The sequence below is a fragment of the Nymphaea colorata genome, chromosome 12 (assembly GCF_008831285.2).
Source record: "Nymphaea colorata isolate Beijing-Zhang1983 chromosome 12, ASM883128v2, whole genome shotgun sequence".
NCBI lineage: Eukaryota > Viridiplantae > Streptophyta > Magnoliopsida > Nymphaeales > Nymphaeaceae > Nymphaea > Nymphaea colorata.
In genome coordinates, this window is record NC_045149.1 from 19,971,659 (window position 1) to 19,986,877 (window position 15,219).

Here is a 15,219-nt window from a genome sequence, read left to right on the forward strand (position 1 = left end):
TTTTCTAAAAAAGTGAAGTGCTTATTTTGAGGGCCTACTTGTTTTGTAAATCTTTTTAAACAAAATGTATACTTTCAAAATTTTTATATTTTTTTTTGTCTTCTTAAAAAACTTTTTTTTTTATCTAGATAGAAACATTTTGTTCTTTACACGATGCATGATTTGTTTTGCATAAGGGTGTGCAGAGTTTCAGCATTTTGCTTATGATAAGGTTAGGAAACTGTGAGTTCAGATACATGGGTTGAAACTAAATTGTATGATTTTTTATTGAATATTTAGTATCTATTAATTAAAGTTTAAACAACAAAACAAGTTGATAAATACTGCCGGTACAAGTTGGGCCAAAATGGCCGGTGACATTCTGTTCACAGCCAAAAACTAAGTTTTGAAGGTAAAACCTAATTTTATAGTTCAATCGAGAATTGAATTTGTACGAAACTTAATTTTAACAAAATCTGGTTTTCATAACAAACTTGCATCCTCCTCCTCCTAGTTTTTCAAGTGAAACTGATTTTTGTATTTTTTTTGGTCGTTTAAACATATAAACCAAGTTTTAAAAACTGAGTGTTTGATCATGTTAATTTTTACAAAACTTTATAAAATCAAGTTTTTGAAAGTCGTCCAAATGCCATTTGAAGACGTTTTATGTAAGTGTGTTTGATCTGTATAGAATAAAGTTTGGAAAAAATGTCCGCAATAGATCACCATTTTCCTGAAAATCGTGCGGGGACTAAACAATGAGAAAATTTTTACCAATATCAAGTAGTGAGAAAAATTTTCCTCGGATTCGGATTGGATTAGGGAAAATGAATGCAGAGGCAGAGGCGCCGAGCCACTTATAGAAGCAGATGCATATGACTGGCTTTTCGAAGCCTCTCTCTCTCTCTCTCTCTACCATGATGCTTAAAGTGAATGAAATCAATGCCTTTATTCTTATGCTTGCATGCCTATTTGCCTTGGGATATTCTTTGCAGGAAAGAAAAGAGTAGGAGCTTGAATTTTTTCATTAAGAAGGCCGAACTGTAATTTCAAAATTTTAACAAGGAACAAATTAAATTTTGTTGAAATTTGTATATACACTAAGTGATTTTTTTAAAAATTACATGTATTTTTTTTTTTGACATTTTGAAGGGAGCCCAAGGCCCCTGCTGCACCCCTAGCTCGAGGATATCAGTTAAACAATGTGAGTTAAAGTAATGTCAAATACATCAATAGTAAAAAAAATAAGACTTTAACCAAGCTAATAAACAACTACTTTTATTTTAACTCTATACTGCAAAAGGAGAGACATTAACATGGAAGCTGAAACATAACAGAGTTTCAGCTCCCAGTCAAGCGATAGGATGAAATGCTCTTCCTGGTCTCCAAATAAATAACGAAATATGATATGACCTTCCACATGAAACAACCGCTGCATACTTGAAATAAGTTATGAAATTTCTCTTACATGTTCTAATTGTGTCGGCTGCATCTAAAATCTCAATATAAAATAAAAAAGTTTCTAGGTATCAACAATGGAAAAGAAAGAACAACAAGTGGAGAATAAATTTTCTTTCAGATTCGTCCTTTATTCGACATGTTACAAGTTGATATGGCCCTGAAGTAGAATCAAAAGATTTATTTGCATCGATGCCGTAGATACCAGTACTGTTGGCGCCATATCATTCTGTAAAATAATATGGTGTCTTAGCTGATAGGGACCAGTGCATTTCGTTTGTAAATCCAGTTACCAAAGTCAGTAACATTTTCCAAACCTGATTTACATCATATATATATATATATATATATATATTTACTGACTTTGGTAAGTTTTTATGTAACACTGTATCATCAAACACCTTTTCCTTCTCCACATGAAAATCAATGCAACGGTCTACCGTTACTTTTCTATAGATATGTCGAATTACATGCATGTTTGTCATTCACATTTAAATGTACTGATGTGGTGTAGCTCTTAAAATGGAATTTATTTCAACAATTAAAGATAGAGATGCATTTAGTGATGAAATACACTAATATCTTTTGTAGTAAATGTACCCAGAACTGAACTTTATACAACTGAATAAGTCAGAAATGAGTGGAATATCTATTCATTTTGCAATGGACCTTCTTATAACTGATAACACAAACTTCTTCGGCTTTAGATTTTTAAAGCTTAGATTACTGGATGAACCAATTGATTCTATGAAAGTCAAACTTTAGATGGTCTCTGTCATTGATGCATAAAAAGTTGAGACACCATTTAGTATTACTCTCTGTGGGGAACATACTGTAAAAAAAAATCGCATTAAAGGAAATTATGAAAGAGAAAAAGTAGTTGTTGTTCTGATACCTGTCTAGCTGTGGAAAAATAAGATTTAGAAATATGTTAACCATGTGGACAAGATTTTCATGATTCAAAGGCATGCAGATCCGCTCCTTAATGGGTTTATTAATTTATTGGCGCAAATAAGATTGTGTGAATTCTGGTAATTTACGGCTTTTAAACTTCATGGGTTGTAAAAAATCAAATTTAGATATCCAAATGAAGTGAGTTTGTAATCAATTTATTGCGTCTTGGTTTACGTAGATAACATAGTTATTATCACAAGTTGACAAAAAAGAGAAATTCACAAATTGGATTTTGGATCCCATCCAAGATTTTCATATAATTTCCTAGAGGCCATGTCAATGAACTGCAATTGAACTAAGAGTTATGAACATTAGATAAAATATAAAAAATTCAGTACAACAGTGAAAGAATTTCGTTCTTTTTATGCCATATTACATAAAAAACATTCCCCATAGTTTACACAATGAACATACAAAATCAACTCACTCATCCTTTTTAGGACTCCATCCTTTTTGATAATGCATTTGTTGGCCAAGATGCTCTAAAGTTTTCCAATCATCCTTAGAAAAATGAAAGAAAAAGAGGAAGGAAGATAATATTAATAGACGCAAGGATATTACAGAAGCAAAGAAGAGGGATGCTGGGACAGAGAAAGAAAGAAAGAAAGAAAGAAAGAAAGAAACCTTTGGCTTTCGTTTAAACCTCTATACTGCAACCTGAAGATTGAGTTGAATCAGTGGGAGGACTAATCGTGATCCAGAGCAAGGAGATAACGATGGTGACAATCCAGACCAGACGTAGACGATGGTGGGCATTCTTCCCTTCCTTCCCATCAACCCCTTGGCGAAGGGATACATGAGAGCAAGCACCCAGAAGCTGAAGAACACCCCACCAGCAGCTTGTTCCATTGCCGTATCGGGCTGTAGATCGTCTTGGAGAACCCCACGGCGACGGCGATGAGGTTGACGACGATGATGGTGAGGGGCGGAATGAAGAGGCTGGTCCACTTCACCACGTAAAGATCGGCATAGATGTCTTCCTCGTCCTCCGCCGCCGATTTAGAGGTAAGCTTGAAGGAGATCTTGATTCCGGCGACCACCTTAAGCAGTCCCTGCAGCACGGCCGCCAGGTGGGCGCTGATGCCTCCTATGAGCCAGAACTGCTCGTTGCGCCACCACTCCTCGAGGCCGATGCCCGACCACTTGACCTCCAGGAGGGAGAGCATGGTGAGGGTGAGGGTGATGACTAGGAGGTAGGTGAGGAAGGCGACGTTGAGGTTCTGGATGATGAAGTGGCCGGAGAAGAGGGAGAGCGCCGGGAGGAAGTAGTAGACGATGAGGAAGATGGAGGTGAAGGGGTAGACGTAGAAGTTGAGGTGGGCGAGGCGCTGCAGGAACTTCATGCGCGAGCTGGCGAAGTGCGCGTTGTTGCGCGAGAAGAAGATCTCGATCGATCCCGTCGCCCACCGCAGCACCTGGTGCAGCCGGTCTGTCAAGTTGATCGGCGCCGTGCCAAGGAAGGCGTCGCGCTTCGTGATGCAGTAGATGGACCGCCACCCGCGGTTGTGCATCCGGTAGTCGGTGACGACGTCCTTAGTGACGGAGCCGTAGATCCAGCCCACGCTGTCTCCCCACTCCGTCTTGTCCTCGTATCAGCACGAGATGACGGAGACGGTCTCCGCCACGGTGTTGGCGTCGAGAGGCTGCCGCGGCAGGAGTAGCGCGCAGGCCGGCCGGCCGTTTTTCACAACTGGGTGGTCCTGAAGAGGGCGGGCCTGGAACTCGGCCACCGGGATGGAATCGGCGAAGAGGGCAGAGTTGCCGAAGCGCTTGGGCAGCTCGGCTCGCGCCGCGTTGAGGAGCTCAACGGCGGGGCCGAGGGCCAGGTCGATGGCGTTGAACATGGAGGAGCACAGGGAGGGGGTGCTTGCTCTGGCCGAAGGTGCCGGTGTACTAAGCGTGGGGAGGGTCGAAGCGGTAAAGGGCGAAGCGGCGGAAGAAGCAACCTGTGCCGACGTATACAGGGCCCTGCAGACCGTCGAGGGCGCACATGTTGCCGTCGAAGAAGACGGTGTTGTGGTTGGCGTAGCGGTCGGAGGGGTCGATGCCTTCGAACCGCTGCGGGAATTGGACGTAGCAGATCCGGTTGCCGCCGCGGTCCATCATGAAGCAGACGCCCTCGCATGAAGCAGACGCCCTCGCGGAGCGCCTGAGAGTTGTAGATGTAATGGTCGCAGTGGAGGTTTAGGATGAAGGGGCCGTTGGAGAGAATGGCGGAGGCGCAATCCATGGCGTTCATGGAGCCGGCTTTCTTGTTGTGGTCGTAGCCGGGGCGGTTTTCGCGGGAGACGAACACGAACATGGGCAGCGGCACGTCCACCCCGGACAGGTCGATGATCTTCTCGTCCGGCGACCGGTACACCGGATCGGGACTCGGCACTTTGGACATCACCTGTGTCATAGGTCGATCAACCGTAGTTTTAGAACATCTAATTGGTAGGAGATCCCAAATGATTTGATGGGAACCCTATGAGTTTATTGACTCATAAATCGAATCATAGTTGGTGGATTTGAGATGTTCAAAAGAGAGCTCTTGAGTTGGCTTCTGATATTTACCTGAAGAATGCCAGCATGGTCACCTTTATAACCATCCACGTCACCTTAGGAACCTTGACAGCACCTTCTTCATCACCACCACCACCACTAGCAGTGGCTTTTCTCTCTTCTCTTGTTATAAGCATCAGAACGCCTCCTGATGGCATCGGGGAGGCCATTGATCCTCACCTTGAACTCATCATACTCGTGCTTGAGCCTCCTCCTGTCCTTGACGAAGTCCTGGTCCTTCTTGAACTTGGTCGGGTCACCCTTCTAGGAGAAGTAGCTGTCGAGGTTCCGGGGCTTGATGTTGTGCTTCCGGCAGAAAGGGACCCACACCTCGGCGAACACCATTGCCTCCGCCATGGCCTCGAACGTGAGGAGGCTGCCGCCGTCTTCGGAGATGTAGCAGGCGAGCTTCTCGATGGGGTAATTGGCGGCGAGAATGGTGTTGGCTGTCACAAGGGGTCTCGAACTTGTCTCAGAGGGCGGCGAGGTCGGTGGCGCGTTTGATGGGGTTGAGCTTAGGCATCTGGTTCAGCACCCACGAGAAGGCGAACCAGATCTTGCAGACGATGGACATTCCCCACAGCCACATGGCGTCTGGATTGGGGTGGCTCACCCGCCATGCCAGGAAGAACATCAGCACTACCAACCATATCATGATCGGCAGCCTGCTTATCGTTTTCATGAGTTTACGTCCACAACAATAAAAAGGAAAATTCAGTGTGGATCATAATGGCTTTGGAGTTTGAAAAATTTGGTTGCTATCCCGTAAAATTTTCTACTTTAAATGGTTCTTCAATTTTATCGCTCAAGCTTTACATTTTTCTTGACTGATTCGATTCAATCTGGCGGAAACTATAAATCATTTTAGCCAAATGATGCAATGGAGAAGCAGGAAGAACTGCCGATAAATAATCTTGGCTCACCTGTATGGGCTTAGAATTGAAGGTGGAATGGGGATCTTCCTGGTCAAAGGTTTCGAAGGCTTGTCCAGGAAATCAGCCATGCTAACGTTCATAGCATCATCGTCGACCACACCGGCGCCAGCGCGGTACCCACCAGCTTCGCCGAAGGGCCAAACGGCATTCCCTATACCATAGGTCCCCTTCGTCTCAAACAGCCAGCGGTTGTGGTCGAAGTCGTTGGTCTGGCTTCTCAGCAATATCCGACGGTCCATCTTGCCACTGGGCTCGCCGCTCGCGCCGTCCTCGCCTGCAGCCCCCCTGCCACCTTCTCCGCCTTGGTAGGATGAGTTCGAGCCATACGCTGGCTGGGCTTCCTCGGCCTTCACCGCCGAGTACTGCTCTTGGAACATGGGTTGGTTGAACGGCGTCGGTGGCATCATTACCGTGTAGTTGACGAAGTCGGAGGAGGAGAAGTCGCCAGAGAGGCTGTCGTCACGGTTGAGGCTCATGACCCGGCCTCTCGACGTCCGGCGGGCAAACTTTACCGTTGGGGGAGGTCTGGGCGGAATGGACTTCTTGGAGGGGGAGTTGTTCAGCGCCGGTCGCGGGAGTCGTGCTTGGTAGGACAGGGACGGGCCACTTTGCATTAGAAAGGTTCGACTCTAGCAGCTTGGGGAGTAGAGGCGCCGGGGAAAGGAACTACGGTTTCACGTGGAACATATTATAAAACCACAAACTCTTAATATGTATCAAGATGAACACCCTGCAAAACAAAGACAATAAACTTAAATTAAGGGTGGTTATATATGAAAAATTGAAATTAGCCACTACATGGTTTTTTTTTTTCAATAATTTTGCTTTGTTGCATTGTATGACTAAAATGAGAGACAATACACTGCAAAATATAAAAAAAAAAATCTGGCCATGGACATTGACCGACATAAATATAGGTAAATTGAACGGTACCTCTGGTTTTTTAAAGTTACTTAACCATTTAACCAAGGCCATTCATATTTAACAATATGCATGGTTCTGTGATTGGCTGTATAGATTTCGATGCTTCTCTCCTCGAAAATGGCAACTTATGAGAATCATGAAGCAGATAAAACATTGCCCTCCTTTATCAGTCTCAAGAAGAACAGTGAAAATGGTATGTAAATTGGTATAACATTAACAACATCCAGCATTGTCCATGACTAAGATTAAATTTGTCATCACAGTTTCTATCTACCCAACAAAAATTAGATGAGAGAATTCGTTAAGAGAAATCTTATTTTATGCAAGATTCTAGACGGTAAACAAGAGTTCAAATATAACTATGAAATACCAAATCAAGTTTTGATGCGAAAATATATTAAACTCAATTCCGACGAGGGCAGAAAAATCAGAAGATTGAGTACCAGAAAAATACAGGTGAAAGCAGGAAGTTCATCTCCTAATCGATCGATGATTTTCCTGATTCTTCTTCGGCCGCTTCATCGTGCATGCAAAATGACCTGCAAACGAAACTCATTGTCCTCAATTCCGAAACCATTAGAAACAAGCGATTTCTGATAAGAACAAGGCATTTCAATTATCAAAAGCTTAATCCGCAGCAGATTTACCAAAACAGTGTAGCGATCAGGAATCAAGCGAATTTGAAGAAGATGAAGCAAGAAAAGGAAGAAGAAGATGATCTTCTCCTAAGATCTCAACTTCAGAGAGAGAGAGAGAGAGAGAGAGAGAGAGAGAGAGAGAGAGAGGTTGAGGTTGTGGAAGCTGCAAGGTTGCAAAGGGGAATGGTGACCGGTTGAGACCACCCCATTTTTATCACCCATTGACTCGGGCACACAAGTCAGGAAAAAAGACAATATTGCCCTTCCAAATTTTCTATGAAATTACCCAATAGTCCTCGTCTCGTCTTGCTGTCTCCTGTCCGAAACATGGGGTAGAATCAGTTCAAAGGAAACTATAAAAATTCCAGGTCTGTTTGGTTACCCATGAAAATTGGTTTATTTTTCCAACATCTTTGTCCCTTTTTCTACATTTCTCTTTTTTCCATGGAATTGGCTTCTTGCTTTAGAGGCATTAGAGGTACAAAGTAGCTGGTAGGACTGATAGAATGTTGAAAGTGCATTTCAATCGATTCTTAATTCTTCTAGGCCTTAACTTTTACTAGAAAAGTCTGACAACTTTGTGGTAAGAGGCTTTCTCATGTTTGGAAAGATGGGAAAATCTTTCACTCCTTTTCCTCCGGTCACTTTTTCCGATTCCTCATATTCCTTGGACATGCACCAAACTTTTACTGTCCCTCATGCTGTACGTATACGTAGGTGTGGCTCTCCATTTTTTCCGTTCCCCTCATTCCTGAAGGTACGCCCAAAGTTTTACCATCCCAAGTACAAGCCTTTCACGTTCGCCGACAATTAACATGGAAATTCTATCCACTGTTTGTTTGTTTTGCACTTCAAATGAGTAAAATTTTCCCATGTTGGGCTTACTAAAATTTTCACATATCTAGGATTAACAAGTAGAAATATGGAGGCAAACGCCCTTAATTAATTTAATGTCCTTCACACCTGCAATGAAAGTTAAACTCGACGACAAAGAGTTGCAATTCCCTCTTTGTCTAGCAAAAGCACAAAACTAGAAATTGTACGGGGAAATTGTAACCATGAAAATGAAAGTTTCTATCCTTGGATGTGGTCGACATGTGCAGACAATCAACATATATCTCACATATAGGTGACCTTATACCTAGCTGGCTATGTGAGACCATAGGGGACATGAAATAAGAAGACAATAGCAACTTAGGGGAGCGGTTAACATGGGTGAGAAGTCATGTGAAAGTGACACTAGAACTCATGTTTTTGCGTATAGTTCTAGTTTGAAAAATCAAAACAACCGGAATTACGGCCATCTAGCTCACTAGCCGAACCTGGTTATATGCACAAGCTTCAGTTCAGTTCAGTCCATGCCAAGTACTCTTAAAAATGGGCCAGGCTAGCCAAACCTGGTTATATGCACAAGCTTCCGTTCATGCCAAGTACTCTTAAAAATGAGTAAGGAGCCCCTTGTCTTTTTCTTAAAGGTTGTGCACCATGTACTTAACTAGCTCCCGTTGCCAGCCTAATTCATTTAGTAGGAAAGCCCCTCCTACCCCCATCTAATGTCAAGGGGTAGTAGCGTACTGGGCGGTAATGTGGTTCGGCTCCTCTAAAGACTCAGATTTGGAGTGGTCATTGTCATGTCTCAATATGCTCTACCTCATGTCTCAATATGCTCTACCTTTGGACTGTAAAAAGTTCCAAAGTATGCTCTATGAAAACTTAGGAGGATGGGTTCCACCGAAAATGAAAAAAAAAAAAAAAGGAGGTTAGGGTGTTCTAGAAATTTTTATAAAGACATATTAACTTTTTCGATCTCTTTTCTATCCTTGTAAAAGAAGTTTCCTTTTTTGCTTAACTGAGGGTATTTTGGTCATTACATATCCATATGCACATGGGATGTACATGTTACCAATTTTGAGATGCTATTTAGTTTTTCCACTATTCCAACAGATTGAATAGTGAATCTATCCATCGTTTGACAAAATTAAGAGGGCAACCTCACCGCTCTCTATCTCTACCAAGATGTTGTTAGATGACAAAATATTTAAAATTCATTATTAAAAAACACGTTGTAATTACGTAAGCGCCAGTAAAAGTTTACTATAATGCGATCAGTTATAGTGTCTTTAACTGCAGTTTATGGTGAATTTAGCCACAGCTTTTAAATATTTAACCAGTCGTAACCGGCAAATTTTAATTCTTATATATATATATATATATATGTATTATATTCATAAAAGTATTGAACCTACCTCCAATAGTTCCTTTGATTGGAACCTCATCGCTGTTTGTCTGTCCCCCTTTCGTCCCTGCAACCAAGTAGTCAAAGCTTGGGGTCCCCATGATAACTCTAAAGGAGAGGAATGAAAAACAAGCACAAAGTCTAGCGAGGCAAATGGTTGCAATCGATAAAAGCCAACGATTGCCAGCGGTGTTCCTGTCCTTTGAGTTCGATCAGTCGCCATGTAAACCAAGAAACACAATGGGATTCTGCCAGTACAGTGACACCTGAATTCCTGCATATCGAAGAACACCTTCTAAATGTTTGATATGCGAGACATGGGAAGTGTTTGTGGGAAGATTAATGGATTAGCGAGAGCGGGAAGTGCTTAGTGAGAGCAAGAGAAGATTTCTGGATTACAGATGGGAAGAAAACGTTGAAATCAGCAGTGGAAAAAGAGATTGGTGCATCGGAAGAATGCATTGAACTTAATGATACATCAATCTACGCCTATCCCAATCAAAGAAGGAGACAGATCGCACGAAAGGAGTTAACTTTCTTATAAACAAACAAACTCCATGTCAAATCTCGCCGGAGCTCCAAGCTGTCTTAAGGTCGAGTTGTGAGCATCTGAAAGCAGGTGTAGGAAGGAGGGAAATGGTGTATTACCAACGTCAAAGTACTCCATTGGCAAGAAAAAGAAACACAGAGAAAAGGCAAAAGAGCCCATGTCAAAATTTGATCGTGATGCTTTGGACATGAAGACCATAAAGGGCACATACTTTATACCAAAACAAGCCAACTTCTTGAAACTCACAAACAAATAAAATGTTCCCTAGATATATAAATATCTCTCTCTCTCTCTCTCTCTCTAGAAGTAAAAAATATGAATAAAAATGAAAACGGTAACTGGAATATGACTTGAGGGGAAGTTTCCTACCAAAAAAACACCTATACAAAAAGCATGTTTGAATTGTCGGTTTCAAGAATCTACGTTCTAGATATTGTTCTGCCACACACTGCATAGATGGCCATGCCATTTCATTGGGGGAGAGCACATGTGACTACTGAGATCTTCGCTACCCAATTTGTCACAGAGCTCAGAGAGAGAGAGAGGTCATGCTTTACTGCTACATCTGTGACACACAACTATCTGTAGTGAGATATCTTCTCTCCCTCCATAGTAAAATTCGAAAAATAATTCATGGGGAGCGCATTCGTGTGGTGAGAAATGTAGCAGGAAAGTGATAGACGGAAATTGGATGGATGGGGTTAACTGCATGGCAGTAAAAAAGAAAATGGCGTGAAGATCAATGCGAGGATGATCTGTCCATTTTGAACAAAAAAAAAATCACTAGCTAGATTGCCGTGTGATTTCTTCCAAACTTTACTTTTACCCCCAAGGTCTTCCTTTTCTCCTTCCCGTTCTTATGTTTTTTTAAGATAAATTCTCAATTTTTGATTTCTTTTGGGTACTTAAAAAAAAACGATTCTGGGGTTACTGCGTCGACCTTTTTAACTTTTTACCTTTCAACGATTACAGTATGGTTTGGAGTCTTTGGTTCCTCAATAAATTAGGTTCGTTTTCTATTATATTGTTTTGAACATTGAGATCATTTTCCCGATCTTCATGGCACTGTCAATTTGGTTCGATCTACATACAGTGATACACAAAACTTTAGCATAGAACAGAGATGAACACACACACACACATTTATAATAATAATAATAATAATAATAATAATAATAATAATAATAATAAAAGAAGCATCAACCTCCATCTGCAAGAAATGTCAGTGGGGGTAATGAGAAGAAAGACATCAAAAATTTGGGTGACGGTGCCCCTGGAGTTTCCGGTTTTGTCTCATCTTTCTCTGCAAACTTTCTCTCCCTCTCTCTCTCTCTCGTCCTTTTTTTGTCAAAAAAAAAAAGAATTCTATATAAAACTCTAAACCTTATGCCCACTCTCTCTCTCCATTGATTTATTTTTTTCCTTCGCAAACCCTCCGGAGGCTCTCTCTCCCTCGCTCCCTCTTTCTTTCGGTTAATTTCCTTCTTTGGGGAAGCTTGCTGGTGCAATCATGGCTGCCGACCTCAGTCTAAACAGAGCGGGACAACCCGAGCCACGGTCCGGTAACACGCAGTGGCTCTGGAACGTGCACAGGCCCGCAGACGACCTTGACGACTCATGGGAAGCTCGCGCCTTTGCAGAGGACGCGGGGAACATCCTGGGCGCGACGTGGCCACCTCGCTCCTACACTTGCACCTTCTGCCGGAGAGAATTCCGGTCGGCACAGGCCCTCGGCGGTCACATGAACGTCCACCGCCGGGACCGCGCGCGACTCCGCCAGCTTTCTCCGGCTTCCTCGCCCGTCGCTGTACCCGAGCCCGCTCCGCCTTCGCTCCTCTTCTCCCAACCGGAGCTCGCCACCTCCGGACCCGGGGGTCTGTGCATGATGTATGCCTTTCCCGGCGCCGGCGGTCGGGCATCGCCGGCATTCTTCGGACCGGGAATAGCAGAATGCGCGGACTCGCCGTCGCCACTTCTCCCAGTTTCTCACTACCCACCTGGCAACCCACCTCCCTCGTCGGTGCAATTCCCTCCGTCGTCCCTCCCCTTCCCCAACAGCCAAATCGGATTTTCCGACCTAGCTGCAATAATGGCGGACCGCACACCGAAGTACGGGAGCTCGGCCTTCAATATTGAAGAACTCGATCTTGAGCTCCGCCTTGGTCATAAACCGTAGCAGCAGTTCTTTTACTACTGCATTGGAAACCAGAATTCTTCTCTGTTTTTGCACTGACACTGTAACTCTAAATCGAGTTGTTACAAATTCTGCCGCATCTGTATGATTCCAACCCATTCCGGCATGATTTCTGTGAATGCTTAGCAGATGACTGAAACCTGCTGCCGGAATCCGGCCAGTCACAATCCTTAGGTTGGTACTCTAAATTTTGATTATATATATATTCGATTTTATGAACTTTCATAAAGTTGGTGATTGTTATCAGAGTGATTAGTGGGGTGGGGAGGGAATGGGACAGTTCACAGAGCGAGTAGTGAGAGTCCAAGGAGACAAATTAATGTCTGACGTTCCGTATAAAGTCACGGTGATTATTCTCTCAGTTGCTCTCTGGGGACCCCAATTGACCAAGCTGCCTCCCTTTCCATCTCAATGTCCACAGGAGAGAGAGAGACGTGAATATATATATATATATATATATATATATATATATATATAGAAGAGAGAGAGAGAGAGAGAGAGTCCTGCCAAGAAGTGGTCCTACAAAGAGCCTCATTGCTGTGCACAACAGCTGGGAGACAACTCTGAAAATACATGCATGAGAGGAATACCAATGTACTATCGACAGCAGCAACTTAATGATCAACATGACACAAGAGTTAGAGCCATATCTCGTCTAATTCTTGTCATCCAAATTTACAGCTCCCTTTACAAGCGGCACCAATGGAAGCTAAAAAATTTGGATCGGCGACATCGATATCCATGATCCAGGGGCAGACCGATGCCAGATCCATTAAGACAAAGAAACTGTGCAATATATATATATATATATATATATATATATATATATATATATATATATATATTGCACTCTTAGACAACGATACTTGTGAAGAAACCATGAGTGACCGCGAGATTCAGTGTTTGCGTATTACAGTGGTCCTGATGCACTCTGCATCACTTCAAATGGAAAGAAAAGGGTATTCTAGATTTGTATTTATTGTCTGCTGTATTTGAGCAGAAAGGGTTGTGAATGCTTCCATGGGCAGGTTACATTGCTACCCTGGATTCTAAATAGTCAACAGTTGCCTGGCAGATCTGAAAGGTGGGAATCTGAAAGCGAGTACTAAAGCTAGCGCATCCTAAACCTTCTGGTTCCTTCTTTTCTTGGTTGGTGGTAGATTTTCCCAGTTCTTTAGCTTAATCCCTGCGCTGCCATTCAATTTTTCCTGCAAAAATTACAGTTCCTCCATGATTCCATCTGTTTCCTTTTCTTGGTTGGTAGCTTGATAGACTGTTTTCCTAATTATTTGCATTTCATATTCTTTAACGACATACAGTTTCAGGGAAACCGGCCCGTTTTCCGCTTAGCTCCCGATTGGTGATGCTTTACTGCGAGCATTCATTTGCTTATGTTACGGTCATAATTTTTCAAAACATTCGCTTTCCTTGTCTGCTTCGTGTATCTTATCCTTTTGATTTCGTGGTAACTAAATCCTAAACATGGCTTTCAGAAAACGCAGTTCTTGGAGTATCAGTCTTATGCCAATTTAGCTACTTTTCTCTCGTTAACTTGTCTAATACCAGAATCGCTGGACTCCGGACTCATCTGCATGATAGTACCTGTAGATGGCGGCAATCTAACTGGAATAGTGCATCTGGGTCGTCGTTATTAGCTTCATTTTCATTTATGTATTATCCTTCTTTTTCTGGATTTCGCTTTTCCATGAGCTAAATTAGGACATCTTCCATGAATGAAGCGCATGTGGAAGGATGGCTTGGTCTCGACGCATAAGTCTTCTCTTCCGGATGATTACACCATTCGTGAGGAAAGGAAAAGTGGAAAAGGAAAATTCTGAAGCTTTCTTCGGATTCGAGAAATGGAATATTGCATGGTACTGTTTCGTTTTAGTTGTAACAGGCTTTTTGGAGCTTCCGATCATGCAGAGATGCCGAGATCAGACCTGCTTGGGATGATCGCATATACCTTCTACCGGATCCACTTAATCGGAATGGAGTCCGACATTGAGAATTGAAATTTAATTCGATTCGAATTTTGATGGAGAAAATGTGAAACCATATTCAAATACGACTTTTGAAACTGAAACCATGTATCTGAATCTGACCCTGCGTTTGGCAATATTGAAGTTAAGTTGGCGCAGAAGTTGATCAATCAGACATCAAAACATGAACTTTTATTTCATCCAATTCACAAATGATTCAGAAACCGATTCTAGTCGTTTCAGTATCTGAATCTTTTTGAATTCGATCGACTACAACAATATTGATAGTTAGCACAATGAACTCGAGAAGACAAGTTCATCACCTGGAGAGCCGAGAAAAAACAAACTAATTTCGTAGGCCACGGTGTTAGCTGTCGCCAGGAGGAAAAGGGCAGAATGGCTCGCTTGGTGACGAGGAGATTCCAGTGCTCGTACAAGTACGGCCGGACGACTCGCTTTCTTACTGACAGTCGTCGATGCCAACGAAGATGCGAATGCTTTTCCCTCCCTCTTTCTCGTCGTTTACCTACGTTGTGTGGGAAATATATATAGTCGGGCGTTTGGCTATATGTTTTTGTCGTTCCCAAGGGAAAAGTTTTCCCAGGAACAAGCTTACCTTTTATATACATGCAGTGTGTGTGCTTGTCTCTTGCACAGTAAATCTTATATAACTACAATCTCTAGGGTATGTCTCCATAAGCATGACACATGAAAGCCTGGTTTGGCAATGAGAACAGAAATAAGTTGTCAAAAGCATACATCGATGTAGATTATTGTTTCCTCAATATACTCTAATTTTTTGGGGCATATAGTCTTTAAACAAAT

The 15,219-nt window shown here is 42.6% G+C and overlaps 1 protein-coding gene and 1 pseudogene across 1 annotated transcript; one reads left to right on the top strand and one right to left on the bottom strand.

Moving 5' to 3' along the window:
• Positions 1 to 2,681: 2,681 nt before the first annotated feature.
• Positions 2,682 to 6,644, bottom strand: LOC116265331 (cellulose synthase-like protein D1; annotated as a pseudogene).
• Positions 6,645 to 11,611: 4,967 nt separating this feature from the next.
• LOC116266166 (transcriptional regulator SUPERMAN-like) lies at positions 11,612 to 12,641 on the top strand. Its single transcript, XM_031647273.2, has one exon. It carries the CDS (start codon positions 11,729 to 11,731, stop codon positions 12,392 to 12,394), a length of 666 nt encoding a protein of 221 aa, XP_031503133.1. The 5' UTR covers positions 11,612 to 11,728; the 3' UTR covers positions 12,395 to 12,641.
• The last annotated feature ends 2,578 nt before the right edge of the window (positions 12,642 to 15,219 follow it).